At 42.8% G+C, this 15332-nt stretch overlaps 9 protein-coding genes across 9 annotated transcripts; 5 read left to right on the top strand and 4 right to left on the bottom strand.

The window, feature by feature from the left end:
* Nucleotides 1-30: 30 nt before the first annotated feature.
* PAS_chr4_0345 (Protein containing an Lsm domain, may bind RNA and have a role in RNA processing) lies at nt 31-951 on the bottom strand (the record flags this gene model as incomplete). The annotated part of the gene is made up of 1 exon (XM_002493722.1): nt 31-951. The coding sequence occupies one exon, from the start codon at nt 949-951 to the stop codon at nt 31-33; it is 921 nt and encodes a 306-aa protein (XP_002493767.1).
* Nucleotides 952-1093: 142 nt separating this feature from the next.
* PAS_chr4_0344 (RNA polymerase II third largest subunit B44, part of central core) lies at nt 1094-2008 on the bottom strand (the record flags this gene model as incomplete). The annotated part of the gene is made up of 1 exon (XM_002493721.1): nt 1094-2008. The coding sequence occupies one exon, from the start codon at nt 2006-2008 to the stop codon at nt 1094-1096; it is 915 nt and encodes a 304-aa protein (XP_002493766.1).
* A 481-nt stretch (nt 2009-2489) lies between these two features.
* Nucleotides 2490-3281, bottom strand: PAS_chr4_0343 (Phosphoribosyl-5-amino-1-phosphoribosyl-4-imidazolecarboxiamide isomerase; the record flags this gene model as incomplete). Its single annotated transcript, XM_002493720.1, has 1 exon — nt 2490-3281. One exon carries the CDS (start codon nt 3279-3281, stop codon nt 2490-2492), a length of 792 nt encoding a protein of 263 aa, XP_002493765.1.
* A 287-nt stretch (nt 3282-3568) lies between these two features.
* PAS_chr4_0342 (Acid trehalase required for utilization of extracellular trehalose) lies at nt 3569-6619 on the top strand (the record flags this gene model as incomplete). Its single annotated transcript, XM_002493719.1, has 1 exon — nt 3569-6619. One exon carries the CDS (start codon nt 3569-3571, stop codon nt 6617-6619), a length of 3051 nt encoding a protein of 1016 aa, XP_002493764.1.
* Nucleotides 6620-6804: 185 nt separating this feature from the next.
* On the top strand, nt 6805-7731 carry PAS_chr4_0341 (Hypothetical protein; the record flags this gene model as incomplete). The annotated part of the gene is made up of 1 exon (XM_002493718.1): nt 6805-7731. The coding sequence occupies one exon, from the start codon at nt 6805-6807 to the stop codon at nt 7729-7731; it is 927 nt and encodes a 308-aa protein (XP_002493763.1).
* A 47-nt stretch (nt 7732-7778) lies between these two features.
* PAS_chr4_0340 (Hypothetical protein) lies at nt 7779-10592 on the bottom strand (the record flags this gene model as incomplete). Its single annotated transcript, XM_002493717.1, has 1 exon — nt 7779-10592. The coding sequence occupies one exon, from the start codon at nt 10590-10592 to the stop codon at nt 7779-7781; it is 2814 nt and encodes a 937-aa protein (XP_002493762.1).
* Nucleotides 10593-10817: 225 nt separating this feature from the next.
* PAS_chr4_0339 (Hypothetical protein) lies at nt 10818-11786 on the top strand (the record flags this gene model as incomplete). The annotated part of the gene is made up of 1 exon (XM_002493716.1): nt 10818-11786. One exon carries the CDS (start codon nt 10818-10820, stop codon nt 11784-11786), a length of 969 nt encoding a protein of 322 aa, XP_002493761.1.
* A 202-nt stretch (nt 11787-11988) lies between these two features.
* PAS_chr4_0338 (Peroxisomal 2,4-dienoyl-CoA reductase, auxiliary enzyme of fatty acid beta-oxidation) lies at nt 11989-12762 on the top strand (the record flags this gene model as incomplete). The annotated part of the gene is made up of 1 exon (XM_002493715.1): nt 11989-12762. One exon carries the CDS (start codon nt 11989-11991, stop codon nt 12760-12762), a length of 774 nt encoding a protein of 257 aa, XP_002493760.1.
* A 448-nt stretch (nt 12763-13210) lies between these two features.
* Nucleotides 13211-14938, top strand: PAS_chr4_0337 (High-affinity inorganic phosphate (Pi) transporter and low-affinity manganese transporter; the record flags this gene model as incomplete). The annotated part of the gene is made up of 1 exon (XM_002493714.1): nt 13211-14938. The coding sequence occupies one exon, from the start codon at nt 13211-13213 to the stop codon at nt 14936-14938; it is 1728 nt and encodes a 575-aa protein (XP_002493759.1).
* Between the last annotated feature and the right edge of the window lie 394 nt (nt 14939-15332).

Genomic DNA, 15332 nt, shown 5'->3' with positions numbered 1-15332 from the left:
CACAATCTAGTACTAATCTTCAAGCTTTTGCTAATTCCACTGAGGAGTTTCTCCGTTGTTACTTCTTCCTCTGTTGCTCCTGCCCCTGCCTCTTCCTCTTCCACGGCCTCTGCCTCTATTGTTGGCTGGTCGAGTTTCCACATGACTGGACAAAGTATCAAAGAATGAGGATTGTTTGTTGTAGGAAGGTTGGGCCGTTTCATCTTGAGCAGCCTTTTGGGTCTCCTTGGCTGCTTCCTCGGTAAATCGGGCATTGTTAGATTCAAAATCAAATTCCTGATTCGGGTCAACGTCACCAATCTCACCAATGGGTCTAGGACGCTCCTTGCGTGCCGGAGCACCGTTTTGCTGTTGACTAGATGCGTTCTGTTTGGGTGGTCGTGATTCGAGCTCCTTTGAAGGTCTTTCTTGACTTTGCTGTTTGGTCTCGGATTGAGGTGGCTCGGTCTGCTGAGGCTGTTGTTGAGCCTTAGGGATGTGTTGGGGCTGAACTTGTGAAGGGTGTGGTTGTTGGCGTACTTGCTGTTGTTGAGGCTGTATGCGCTGTGGTTGTTGTTGCTGCTGTTGATACTGCTGCTGTTGTGGTGGAATCTGCTGCGGTGGAGCCTGTTGTGGCGGAACCTGTTGAGGTGAAACCATTTGGGGAACTTGACCATAGTAGTTGTATCCTGGATAAAATGGACCGGGCTCAGGAACAACCTCTTCAACTGAAACGTCTAAAACTTGCAAGTCCTTGACGTCTTGTCCTTTCAGAATCAATTGGTCAATAGCTCCCTGATTAGGAGGTATATAGTGGGCTGGATCCTGAATTCTACCTTCTGAACCAAAGAATCGGACATTTCTCAAAGTAATTGTTCCAACTTCTCCATCGATATGCTTCAGCACACCAACGTATCTATAGTCCTTCTGGGACACCAACGATATGGTTTTACCAATGAATTTATCAGACATGGCGTGCTATGGAGCGTAAGATGGAAAGATTTGATATTTGGCCAGCGACGTCGAGGGGAAACGATGGTTGGTGTCCATGCTAGATCGATTACATAATATATCTAAAATTTGTGTATTTTCTTGAAAGGTTCTATAGTACATATCAGTATGGTGCATTGTAATCTCCATAATTGGTGTTGCCACCGTAACTGGTTTCTCTTCCATATACCGTCTGTCCCCCATAAGCGGTCGCTCCTCCATAGGCTGTTGTATTGGCAGGCCTAGAGTTTTCCAGCTCAAACAGGACGTTAGCCAACTTCTCCTGCAACGTCTTGATCCCCCTGCTGAACACCTGGTTAGCTTTCAAAGAACCTGTGGTTTCCACTGTCATGTAGAATCTATTTGGCTTGGCTTTGTAATCAAAAACTTCACCAGGTTTGGGTGGTTCCTCCCAGGTGGCATACTTGGAATCTGGCCATTCTTTTTTGGCATCCACCTCAAACCAAAAGTCTGTATGTTTCAGTTTGTTGTGTGGATCGTATTCGAATGCTATAGCAGAGCATGGTGACCATTTAGCATGTTCTTTGGCAATACCCTTTTTGGCTATACATCTAATGTTCAACTCCTGGTGGTTCCGCAGCTTGCACAGCAAGATTCCCTGATCATAATCATCCCTACGGACTGGTTCACCAACGTTCAAGTTTCCTGGACCGGACACTTTGATCAGAGAAGAAGAATAGACATCGGTGGTACCTTCCTCTCCTTCATGCCTGGCACTTAGTTCCAACACCACAGAGCACTCGTCACAGTAATCTTCACATGTGCAATCTCTGCTATATTTCATTTCTTCCACATCTTCGCTCACCAAAGGAATCAATCCTAGTCTGTGAGATATGAACTCATCTGCCAACACCGAGGTATTCATCTTAATTTCCACGAGGTCAATAGCTAATGTGGGAACTTCGGCCAACATCGTTCTACGAAGAGAGTTGGCCAACGATAGATTAACATCGCTAAGCATCAACTCAACTTCATCATCTTGGGCGTTGATGATATTAACCTTGGGTTCCTTGCTCATGAGTGTTTTAGTTGGGAGGATGTTGAATTTTTACGTTGAATTGAACTACCGCGCCCAAAGCGAAAACCTCTTCCTTCCGTGCAAGGGTTTGCTTCAGGGAGACCCTTCGCGGGGCTCCCTTTTTTAGCTTATCCAAGGTTGACCCAGTCCAACCCCCCTCTTGGCTCATCGACCATCATGAACACATTAGTCATCCCCGATCTCCGTTACGAGCAATCATTTTGGAGGACTCTTAATGCAAATTCAGTTCGCATTTCCTCCGCTAAGCCCCAGGTAACCGCCAAAGTTGTCGCTTATACAATTGCAATTGACCATGTTATCAAACCATTTATCCAAGGCTTCTTGTGGGCAGAGCTTTTGTACATACTAAGACCAGCATTGAGAAAGATATTCGCAAGCGGAAGAAACGCAGGTATACGGATTTTTGGAAGCCTAGGGCTGACCAGACCCTCTACTATTAACTATAAACTAAGGTAGCAATCTACTGAGTTTTATTCCACTTAACACAGTCTTCAAACTTTACTAGGTTTCCGCCAAAAATATTCAGTGCACTTCCAAACGTGAGATCGACCTTTCCGTTGCTTAAATGTTTGACAGTTTCTAGATCTTGTATACTTCTAGCCCCACCAGCATATGTAACTGGAAGATCACTCCATTCACTTAATTTCCGTACCAGCTCTTGGTCAATTCCTTGACAAAGTCCCTCCACATCTGCAGCATGCACTAAGAACTCATCGCAATACTGGGACAGCAGTTGGAAAAACTCTCTATCTAGCACGGATGAGGTCAATGTTTGCCATTTGTTCATAGCAACCACCCATTGGGGACTTCCATCTATCTCTTGTCTACGACAACTCAAGTCCACTACCAGTTTCTCTTTTCCAATAAGGCTGGACAGGTGTTGAAGTCTTTCTATAGAAAACTGACCCTCAGGGAATAACCATGAAGTGACTATGACATGCGATGCACCTTGATCTATCCATTCTTGAGCATTGGAATCCGTTATTCCACCGCCAATCTGCAAACCCCCTCTCCACGCACCCAGAGCTTCTCTTGCAGCGTCGTCATTAGCCTTTAAAGAGCCCAATTTGATGACATGTGTTCCATGAACCTGGTTCTGCTTATATAACTGTGCATAATAGGACGAGGGCTGTTCACTGACAAAATTTGTTTCTACTTCATCAGATTCAGTGTCATCCTTCACCAGCTTGCCGCCTACAATCTGTTTGACTTTGCCGGAATGGATATCGATGCAACCTCTGAAGACAGTCATACGGACTATTTTTCTATGGTGGAGCACTTACTCCAAAACCTCTCGATCTGGCGAGCAAGATCCCAAAGACGGAAAAAAAAAGTCATACATTCCCCATGTTTAATGCACCTAAATTTCTAATTTAGGAACTCGCAAACTTTCAGGTGCCAGATAGAGCAATCAAATTTCTCCGTGGACCGATGCGGAACATTTGGCTTTTACTTCACTAGATTAGGGCAATGCCGTATGGATCCATATATAATAGCAGAATACCAAAGAAACCTCCTCCCACCTCTCAGACTAGAGAAATGCTGAATAGAGTGTTGTTGGTTGCCCTTTCTTGTGTGGTTTTCTTTCACTTGGTTACAACCTTTCCTGTTGGCACTTCAAGTGATTCCTTGCAGATTAGGAATCTTCTGAGTCACAACTTCACCAGAGCTAATATCTCTGAAGGTCTCAGTTCAGGAGCCACTTATTTTGTCGATGAAGACACTGAGACATATTACGACAAAGAGCTAAAGGTCCTGAGAACTACAAGATTCCCTCGCTATAACAATTACCAGCTGCAACCTTATGTTGCCAACGGTTATATTGGTTCCCGAATCCCCCGAGTTGGGTCAGGATTTACCTACGACACTAGCGATAATAAGACTTCCGAGAATCTGAAAAACGGCTGGCCCTTATTCAACAAGAGGTACTCAGGGGCCTTTATTGCTGGATTTTTCAACTCTCAACCGACCGTACCTGAGACCAACTTCGAAGAGTTGGAAAAAGACGGTTATGAGAGTATTATTGCCTCTATTCCTCAATGGACTAGCCTAGAGTTAACCGTTAATGTGAATGGAACCAACCAAACTCTCAAAGCAGATGATGTCGATATAACCCACATCAGTGACTATTCTCAACAGTTATCGTTGTTAGATGGAATTGTCACTACTAATTACACATGGTTGGGACTGGTCAATGTTTCAATCTCTGTCCTAGCCCATAGAGACATTGTAAGTTTGGGATTCGTGTCTCTGGAGCTATCATCGCAGAAGAATATAACTGTTTCCGTCACTGATATTCTTGATTTCGCAACCAGCACCAGGTGTTCTTATTTGGACTCAGGAGTAAATGAACAGAGTATTTTCATGAAGGTTCAACCGTCAAATGTTCCGACGAATGCTACGATTTACTCTTCATTGATGAGCTCTAATTCGACCTCGTCCCTTTTAAAGCAAAATCAAACGGTATCTCAAACACTTCGGGTAAATCTATCGAAGAACCAAGCTGCATCGTTTCAAAAATACGTCGGCGTTGTCTCTGACGACTATCTAGATAGCATTGAAACTAACTTGACCTCTTACCAATTTGCTAGAGAAACTGCTAAGTTTGCTGAAATAAAAGGGCGTTCGTGGATCTTGAAATCTCATAAAGAGGCATGGAACGAATTGTTAAATGGAAAGTCTATTGTCTTTCACGACAATGATTTTTTGACATTGGCTTCCGATTCAAGCATTTACCACTTGATGGCCAATACAAGATCAGAAGCCAATGGAGGCACTTCTGCTTTAGGGGTTTCCGGGCTGTCTTCGGATTCATACGGAGGAATGGTGTTTTGGGACACTGACTTTTGGATGCTACCGAGTGTCCAAGCCTTTAGTCCCCGACATGCCGTTTCTTTATCCAAATTTAGAGACCATACCCATGATCAAGCTAAGAAGAATGCCCAAACTCGTGACATGAATGGGGCAGTCTACCCCTGGACTAGTGGTAGATTTGGAAATTGTACCTCAACTGGTCCGTGTTATGATTACGAGTATCATATCAATATAGACATTGCCTTCATGTTCTGGAAATTATATTTGGGAGGTGCAATTGATGATGATTATATGAAGGAATTTGGATACCCAATAATTGAAGATGTTGCCTCTTTTTTCGTGGATTACGTTGACTACAATTCAACTTTAGATAAATATACGACCAGAAATCTGACAGACCCAGATGAGTATGCTGAGTTCAAAAATAACGCAGCATTTACCAACGTCGGTATTTCTCAGCTCATGAAATGGGCTCTCATCCTTGGAAAGCATCTTAAAGTCGGAAATGAAAGGAGTTACGACAAATGGGAAGATATCATGACCAAAATGTATTTACCTGTCAACCATGCAGGAGATGTTACGTTGGAATATACAGGGATGAACAACTCTATCGAAGTCAAACAAGCTGATGTGGTTCTTATTTCTTATCCTTTAGATGATGAGGATGGTGCCTTACAGGAATATTTCGATTACGATGAGGATAGGGCTATCAGCGACGTTAGATATTACTCTGATAAACAAACAGATGAAGGCCCGGCTATGACTTTCTCTGTTTACTCTGCGGTCAATGCGAAGTTTAACAAAGAAGGATGCTCTTCTCAAACCTATCTCTTGAAATCTGTAGAACCTTATTTCAGGTTTCCATTTGGACAGATGAGTGAACAGTCAACGGATCAGTATGATACCAATGGAGGAACTCACCCTGCCTTCCCATTTTTAACCGGTCATGGAGCTTTCTTGCAAAGTTCTATTTATGGTTTGACCGGATTAAGATTTAGCTATATTTACAACGATACAGACAAATCTATCAAGAGAAGGCTGGCCTTCGATCCCCTTCAACTACCGTGTTTACCGGGCGGATTCTCTATAAATGGATTTGTCTATATGAACCAGACGTTGGACATCACTGTGAACGATACGTATGCTACAATTGCACATCGGGGAAATGCTACCACCATCAATGTTTATGTGGATTCTAGAAATGAAATGGGAGGTAAGGAACACAAGATCCAACCAGGAAAGAGCCTTTCCATCCCATTATACCAAACAGAGCAGAATATTCCAGGATCATTCATTGAATGCACGGTAAAGAATGTCACTGCATTGCAACCTGGCGTGGTAGGAGACCCTATCCAGGCAGTTGCTGACGGAGATAACTCCACTATCTGGAAAATTGAATCTCGTGAAGAACCGACTCATCTGATATTTGATCTTGGAGATGAGCTTGACATTGAAGGAGGCTTGGTTGTATGGGGAACATATCCTGCAGAGAGCTTTTCAGTCTCGGTTTTGAGAGATTTTAATTCAACGAACTACAGAGTCATCAACAACGTTGAAAACTACGATTTGATCTACGAATCTGGGAATGTCACAGCATCCAGCCCTTTTGACGAATCTCACATCAAGAAAGTCCAAATCTTGCCTCACAATTGTACGAATTTTACGTTTTCCGAACTGACAGCCTCTAGGTATGTCTTATTTGAGTTCACAGATGTTCTAGGTTACCCCCAAGATTATTCATATGGAGCCCAAGTAGCCGAAGTTGTTCTCTACTAACGACCTTACGTAACGAAATATCCCCCATCTTTAGATTAAATGAAAAAGTTTTGTTTGTTATTACATAATCTCAGTAGGTTGTCGCATCATCCGGGGTAATGTCGCACCGAAATCTGGGGATTCCCTCTGTAACCCACCAGTATAAATAATGAACAGTTCTACCAGCTTCCCGGTTACTCCAACCAATGTCTCCAGTACCTCCTGCTCCAGGAATTTACACTCCAGTACCAACATTCTTTAAGAACGACGGTTATACCATCGATTTCGACGCTAATGTCAAGCATGCGAAGTTTTTGAAAGACAACGGTATTGCTGGTTTAGTTATCATGGGTTCCACCGGTGAAGGTGTCCATTTGACTAAAGAGGAGAGAGCTGCAACTATAAAAGCTGTTCATGACGCTCTTCCAGATTTCCCCATCATTGGTGGTGTGGTTCAAAACAGTGTACAAGATGCCCTGGATGAGATCGATTCCATCAAAGCTGCAGGAGCCACCCATGCTGTAGTCCTTTCAAGTAATTACTACGGTGCTGGTATCAAGCAACAAGGTATCATTGACTGGTTTACTGCCGTTGCAGACAAAGCTTCTCTCCCAATTTTGGTGTACGTTTACCCAGGAGTTTCCAATAACTTGTTCACCGACCCTGCCACAGTAATCAAGCTATCTGGGCACCCAAACATTGTTGGCACTAAAATTTCACACGGTGACGTATCCCATCACACAATAATTGCCACTGATAAGAATGTCCAGCAGAATAACTTCAACACTTTTACTGGCCTTGGACAATTGCTAGTTCCAACTCTTACCATCGGCTGTAAAGGAACCATCGATGCTCTTTCTGGTGCCTTTCCTAAAATTTACGTTAAAATCTTTCAATTGGTGCAGGACGGCAAGATTGAGGAGGCAGTAAAACTGCAGAACACTGTATCTAGAGGCGAGGAGATCGTGGTTAATTTTGGCGTCATTGGAATCAAGAAGGCTATTCATTTGGGAGCCGGAATAGGTGAAAACTATCTAGGTAGGGCCCCATTGAACCAGGATTTGCCTGCTGGAGCTTGGGAAAACTTGGAGCACTACTTCAAGGAGATTCAAGCTGTTGAAAGGACTTTGTAGAAAACGCGTCATACACTAAAATATTTTTTCATGCTACATAATTTTTTTTAGTTGTTCCTGTAGGAGAAGTTCAGAGCATTATGTAACCAATCCTGGGATGGATCGTTGGATTCCAAAACCGAATTGAACTCTGTTTCAGGTACTTGATCTAACATGTTCAAGTTCCGGAATAAGAGAGTATCACCGTTGGATGTAATAAAAGCGGGACTTGCTCTATTTGATCTATCTTTAGGTGTGTTTGCAACACTCTTATGTTCACCATGAAGTAACTCATGCTGGGGATTAACTTGCTGTGGCATAACAGAGTATTGTGGCCTAGTAACATTTGAGGTAGCTTCAGAAACGCCCACAGGAAACTTGAACCATTGAAATATGTTATCAAGACTTTCAACCTTATCGTTCACGCCCAGTTTTCCAGTTCCTGAAAAGTTATTGAATTCAGTTGCTTCTTCATTGTTATCATTATTGTTAATATTATTGTTGGATGTGTTTCCAAATAGGGACGGCTGTTGCTGCTGATTATCAGTGTTACCACCAGTCTCTTCGGCAGAAGCAGTGGTTTCACCCATACCAGTAGAATTCCTAAGGGAATCAATTTTCTTGCTGAAGATGGAATCTAGAATGTACGCATTGTATCGCATATCAGAGAATATCTTGTAATTGTTCGACAAGTCCTCTGAATCAGAATCATCATTTCCTTCCGTCTTTAGTACGCTTGCGTTTTCCATTCGGTCTTTCTGAAGGTTTACTTGATCACCCATCAAGAATTTAATGATGATTCCGTATTTGGTAGCATAATGCCAGTACTTTCCAAACCTTAGAAGCTTCTCCACTAACAAGTCCAGCTCTTTGGGAAAGGGAGTTTGGTTGTAGATACAGTTGACCATCAACACACGACTGCAGACCCAGCATGTGAACGTATAGCACGGACCTAGCACTCGGTAGGCATCCTCGCAGGAACCTGTTGATTTGTCTTGAAACAACGGTGAACCCTCAACCAAGGCTGTGAGACTGAGAAACTCATTAACATGGTTTATACATCGTTCTTTGGCAATTTTGGAGGAGCTTAAGAAGTCTGATTCAGCATGAGGGTATCCTACTGCAGAGTTTAATCTGACAGAAGTTGTAATGTACAAAGCAGCCAGGTTGAAATCCATAGGAGTCATATCATTCCAAGGTGTGGAATTATTCAGTAAATTTTGGATTCTCTCTGGAATAGATGACTTCCATTTCATCAGCTTGTTATATAGCAGAAGGAATTTGTTCTGAAATTTGAGTACTTCTGAAGCAACATAAATATCCACTGGAATACGCAAAAAGGTGTGAATTTCACCTAAAAGATGAAGGAGCTCAATATAATATCCAAAAGAGTCATACAATTCATCGTTTAACAAATCATGCACCGGTTCTGCTGATTGGGGTGATCTCTTATCCAAGTAGATCCCGGACGGACTGGAGTGCTGAGAGGAAACCGGATTCCAATTCCACAACTCTGCTTTTACGGGAAGCATAACAGTTATTTCATTTGAGGGCACTTTCAAAGGGAAAGAATTGGATACAGCGGAAAAAATGTCTAGCATGTAGATGCCCCAAAATAGACGTCTTCTAGATTCCTCTTCCAACCAATTATCAGGGCGACGAAGTAACTTGGCACTCTTGGTAGAGATCGATTTTGGCTTCAAGGGTTTTCTGACACCCCCATGGTCGCTGGGAGTCGGCTGGCCATAGTTAGAGTTTGATCCTACCGATCTGGCACCTTCGTCTCTCAGGTCAGAACTTGTGGTGGACCGCCTTCTTACCTTACTCTCGAAGAATTGTAGTTGCTGGGAGTTTGGAATTTCTTTAAGCAAATTCAAGTGAACAGCACCAGCGCTGATAACAGAAATGTACGACCAAGTCTCTGGATTGTTTAAAGTACCGAAAGAACTGTAGGCCAACAGGAGCATCGCCTGCAGTTGTGGGATTGTTGAGACAGAAAGAGAGCTCATTATGACCTTCTCCTTACAGTAGGTGTTGTATGATGCTTCCTCTTTTTTCGTAACGTTCATAAATCGTAGACATAAAAGGACGATAGCGTAATAAATTGGAGGAACAGTCTTGCTTTTATTGAGAACAGTGGCAGTGATGGACTCTTCGTGCAAAACAGGAAACGAAGGGTGAATTTTTTTGAAGTACAGATCAAGAACAATCTTGACTGGAGGTACGTTGGGCATCAAAGGATCGTAACTGTTCAAGATAACATTCCGTGAATCTGAAACTCTGGAGTGTGGAGTAGAATTATAATTTTGGTCAGCTACCTTTAGAGGCATGTAACAATCCGGTCCAAGACTCTTCGGCGGCTTATTTTTTTGTGATACTTGCAGTTGTTGACGCAGTGGATAATATTCGTTAGGTTGTTCTGGCGTTGAACGCAATTGCTGTTGGTTCAGATGAGTATTCATCTGTTGGTTGAGAGAGTTGGTCATTGACTCGAGAATGCTAACCTTATCCTTTATCAACAAAAGCTCTCCGTTAGAAGAATGAGCTTCACCAAGGTGAAATTTCATCATCTTTATCTCATCGCCAAAAGTTTTCAACTGCTCCTCAACTGAATCTAGCCTTTGATCAAACTGCTTACCGTAGCCCCTCTTGAGACCAGGTTTCCTTAAAGGAGAAAACACGCAAGTGATACCAGTTTTCAAGCAGTAAGAACATGAAGGTTTCTCTCCATTACACCTTACTTTCCGGGCCCTACAACCATTGCAGGACTTTGAGAGTCTAGAATGGTTACTGGATTCGTTAGGGTCCCCGGATTCTACCATCTTTCCTTCTTCATCGGTGCTTGATCTCCGCCTTTTGACCACATTAGAGCTTGAATCCATATACAGTTGTGTAAGAACTGCGTAATCGACAGTCTTCAAGGATAGATGATGATCTAAGATCAGACCTGAAAATTACTCAGGAGTACGTAAGACTTAGGGGAAAAAAGTCACTTAGCGCGCGATATCTTTTGACCGAGAGCCAAGGATAACGTTTTGTGGGTTAGAGATAGGTTTCGGTGCTTAGTTCTTACTAAATCAAGAGTTCAAGGTCCGTGGTTGCAAATCATGAAGGTGATAGACTCTCATGTTCATTTGTATTCAAAAGAGAATGCTCTTGACCTCAGCTGGATGACTCCAGAGAGTCCTCTTTGTGGAGATCACCAGGTGGTTCAGTACGCGGAGAGCGTGAAAAACTCCGCCTATAAGGTTGAAGGCTTGGTGTTTATAGAGGTGGATGTGAAATACAGCGCAGACTGGAGATATGCAGTAAAGGAGTATGGATATGTTGTTGACCAGTTTCAATCTGCAAAAGAGTTCAAGGTGTTTGGTCTAATCCCATGGGCTCCATTGAACGAAGGAGTACGGAGTTTGACCCAATTTGTGGAGAAATTAAAGGTGTCCAAGGGAGAATTCGCATTTCAAAAGTATTGCAAAGGATTCAGGTATTTAGTTCAGGACAAGCCTTCGGGAACAATGATAAAGAGACCCTTCATCGAGTCTCTAAACTGGCTTTCCGATAATGGATTTGTATTTGATTTAGGGATCGATCTGCGATGTGGAGGTTTATGGCAGTTTGAAGAAGCCATTGAAATGTGCAAGCAGACAAGATGTCGTTTAATAGTGAACCACTTGACTAAGCCGGATTACTACAACATGGATATAGATCAAGATCGGTTTGACAAATGGAAGCATTTTATGTCCGAGATAAAACAGCACTCAGACTCGTATATGAAAGTTTCCGGAGGATTTTCCGAGCTATCACCAGCTCTTTCTGCCCGTATCAAAGCGGGAAAGTTTGAAGTTGATGAAGTTGTGGATCTGATTAACCCATGGTTTGAAACATGTTTGAATTTATGGGGCCCAGAAAGGATGATCTGGGGTAGTGATTATCCAGTTTGTACGATCAATGGGGGCGAAGTTGCTGTGGCTCGGTGGATTGAAATTACTGAAAAGTTATTTGATCGGCACGGATTGACTCCGGAACAAAAACAGGCCATTTACTACGACAACGTCTTGAAGGCTTACAATCTTTGAATATGTTTACATAGTCTCCTATATTTCACACTCACGTATTTTCTGTTTCCGGGGTACTCGTCAGGGATCTGTGTATAGCACTACCTTTATTTTTTAATTAAAAGCGGACCAAACATATTCCGTAACCCCATTTATAATAAGTATGGTTGAACAGATTTCACTTCAGATCAACGTCCTTTGAATAATACAGAGAAATAATAAAATGGGTTACAATCTGTTGCAAGGAAAGACCGTGGCGATTACGGGAGCAGCTACAGGAATTGGTCGTTCGATTGCTGTCAAGATGGCTGATGAGGGTGCTAACGTAGTCATCAACCACTTCCCTTCCGAAGAGCAAGCTCAACTAGCCAAGGAGCTGGGAAAAGAAATCGGAGAGGACAAGTTTCTAGCTGTTCCAGGTGACATTTCAAAACCTGAGACTGGAAAGGATCTTGTTGCAAAAACCGTTGAAAAGTTTGGTGAGTTGAATGTATTCGTCTCAAACGCTGGGATCTGCCCTTTTGCAGAGTTCACTGAGATGCCTGCTGAAACTTACTTGAAGACGGTGGAAATCAACTTGAACGGAGCATTTTTCTCCACTCAAGCTGCTGCGAAGCAAATGAAGCTCCAGGGCAAAGGTGGTTCAATCATCGGAGTGTCCAGTATCAGTGCTCTAGTTGGTGGAGGGTTTCAAACTCATTACACTCCAACAAAAGCCGGTATTTTATCGCTAATGCAAAGTGAAGCTGTTGCTCTTGGAGAATACGGAATAAGATGTAATGCTCTTCTGCCAGGTACCATCAGAACCGGACTCAATGAAGAGGATTTGGCCAACGACGAAAAACGTGTGGCCATGGAAAAGAGAGTGCCTCTACAAAGATTGGGAGTTCCAGATGACCTAGCTGGGCCTGCAGTTTTCCTAGCAAGCGACATGTCCCAGTACGTTACCGGAGCCCAGGTGTTGGTGGACGGAGGACTATTTGTTAACTTACAATAGGTAGAATTTAAAGCATGATACATTTGCAGTACTCACGTGGGAGGAAAGATGAGACGATCCAGTGACAAGGGGTACCCACGTGTGCAATCAAGCTTTTTGATAATCAGTAGAAAGTACTTGTCGTGTGAGAAAATAAAAAAAAGAAAGGCCTGAACTGAAGTAGACGATTCGTTGGTTAGTAAATTCTGAACTCTTTGGACTTGATGGACTTATCTTCATACGTCCGTACTTACTGCAGCCAAGAGTTTAGGAGTGCTCTACATCGAGGGAGTCAATTTAATTTGAACATCTCGGAAATTCATCTATTGTAATCTATGCAAAGAAATGAGAAAAAAGAGACATGAAGACTCCCACGTTGATAGAAAGCTTGTTAGTGCGTCTCTTCTAACCGTCACTGTATAAATAGTCGTAAAACACCGACTGTTAATCAGCAAGCATAGACATTCTAATGAGCTCCGGATACAAGACCAAGGGTGGAAACTCCGCTTTCCATAATCATATTAATGACTTTGCTCACATCGAAGATCCGAAAGAGAGGAGAAGACTCGCTTTACAGTCAATCGATAATGCAAAGTTCTCCTGGTACCATGTTAGAGCCATTGCCGTCGCCGGTGTAGGTTTCATGACTGACGCTTACGATATTTTTGCTATTAATTTGGGTCTGGCTATGTTGGTTTTCGTCTACTGGGGAGGATCAATTCCCGATTCTACTCAGACATTATTGAAAGTTTCGACCTCTGTTGGAACTGTTATCGGACAGTTAGGTTTCGGTTGGGCTGCTGATTTCTTTGGAAGAAAGAAAATATATGGTTTGGAACTGGTTATCATGATTTTTGCTACTGTTCTTCAGTGCACTGTTGGTGAATCCAAAGCCATTTCCTTCCCAGCAATTTTGACCTTTTATCGTATTATAATGGGAATTGGTATCGGAGGAGATTATCCAATGAGTTCCATTATATCTTCTGAATTCTCATCCGTTAGATGGAGAGGATTAACTATGGGTGCTGTCTTTGCTAACCAAGGTTGGGGTCAATTATTGGCTGGACTGGTTGCTTTGATCTGTATTGCCGGATACAAAGATGATTTGATCACTGCCAAAAATGGAGCCGAATGTGGGTATGCGTGTCAAAAGGCCTGTGACCAAATGTGGCGTATTCTGATTGGTTTTGGTTGTGTTCCTGGAGTGGTCGCTTTATATTTCAGATTGACGATTCCAGAATCCCCAAGATACACCTTTGATGTTACGCACGAAATTGAAAAAGCCGCCTGTGACACCATGAAGTTTACGTCTGGTCTCCATGGAGCAGCCACAGAAGACGATATTGTCATCTTGAGAAATGCTAAGCAACTAGCTTTGGAAGTGGAACAGGAAGAACTTAAGAAGACAGCTGAGGAAATCAAGTCAAGAAAAGTCAACTGGCACGATTTCTACCATCATTATAAACACTGGAAACATGGAAAGATTCTCATTGGTACCGCAGGTTCGTGGTTCATGTTGGATATTGCATATTATGGACTGGGATTGAACACTGCTGTGATTCTGCAAACCATTGGTTATGCCAAGAATGACAATGTTTACAACAAACTATTCAACTCTGCCGCAGGAAATCTGATTCTGATCTGTGCCGGTTCTATCCCTGGTTATTGGTTCACGGCCTTTACCTGTGACACGCTTGGCCGAAAACCACTACAGATTGTTGGATTTATTCTACTGACTATGATTTTCTGCATCATTGGATTTGGATACCACAAGATCGGGGAACATGGATTACTGGGATGCTACATTGTTGCCCAATTCCTTCAAAACCTCCCCAATACCACAACTTTCATCGTTCCCGGAGAATGTTTCCCCACAAAATTCAGAAGTACATCCCATGGTATCAGTGCTGCTTCTGGTAAAGTGGGAGCCATTATTGCCCAAACGGTTATCGGAACCCTGACCAATCACGGCTGTTCCAAGGAAGAGCCAAACTGTTTCCTTCCACACGTTATGGAGATTTTCGCTCTGTTCATGTTGCTAGGAACGTTTACTTCGTTGCTGATCCCTGAAACGAAACGCAAGTCGCTTGAGCAGTTGAGTTACGAGCTACACGGAGACGGAGACGACCCTGAGTCCTCCAACTCCAATACAGACATTGATTCTGAAACAAATATCATTGGTAATGATAAAGTTTAATTAGGAAATAGGTTATGGAATGTCCCTCCTGTTGCAGAACAGGGAAATAGATAATATATTTGTGAGTGTGCAAGCGTGTTCCCGAAATGACATATGCTATCGCAATTATTCCGAAACGCCGGTTAGAGTAACTGTTTCGAGGGGCATTCCCCAATTTTGACATAAGGGTATGCACTAGCGAACCAGTAGATCCCAAAGTAGTTAATGCGATGCATCGCCATTTTGTCATGTGATTCGATTGCTCTTCGCAAGACAACAAATTAGCGTGTTGGCATGTTGGGCTAAAAACTTTGAATAAGTGGGGTAAAAGATCGTGTCATTCTGGAAACCCATCGTCCATGATGACCAGGGTCCTTATAAAAGGCATTGTCTGGTTCTCCTGATTTGCCCTTGA

Source organism: Komagataella phaffii, chromosome 4 (genome assembly GCF_000027005.1).
Source record: "Komagataella phaffii GS115 chromosome 4, complete sequence".
In the NCBI taxonomy this organism is placed as follows: Eukaryota; Fungi; Ascomycota; class Pichiomycetes; order Pichiales; family Pichiaceae; genus Komagataella; species Komagataella phaffii.
The sequence above is the reverse complement of the archived record's forward strand: the minus strand, read 5'-3'. Positions and strand labels throughout refer to the sequence as shown.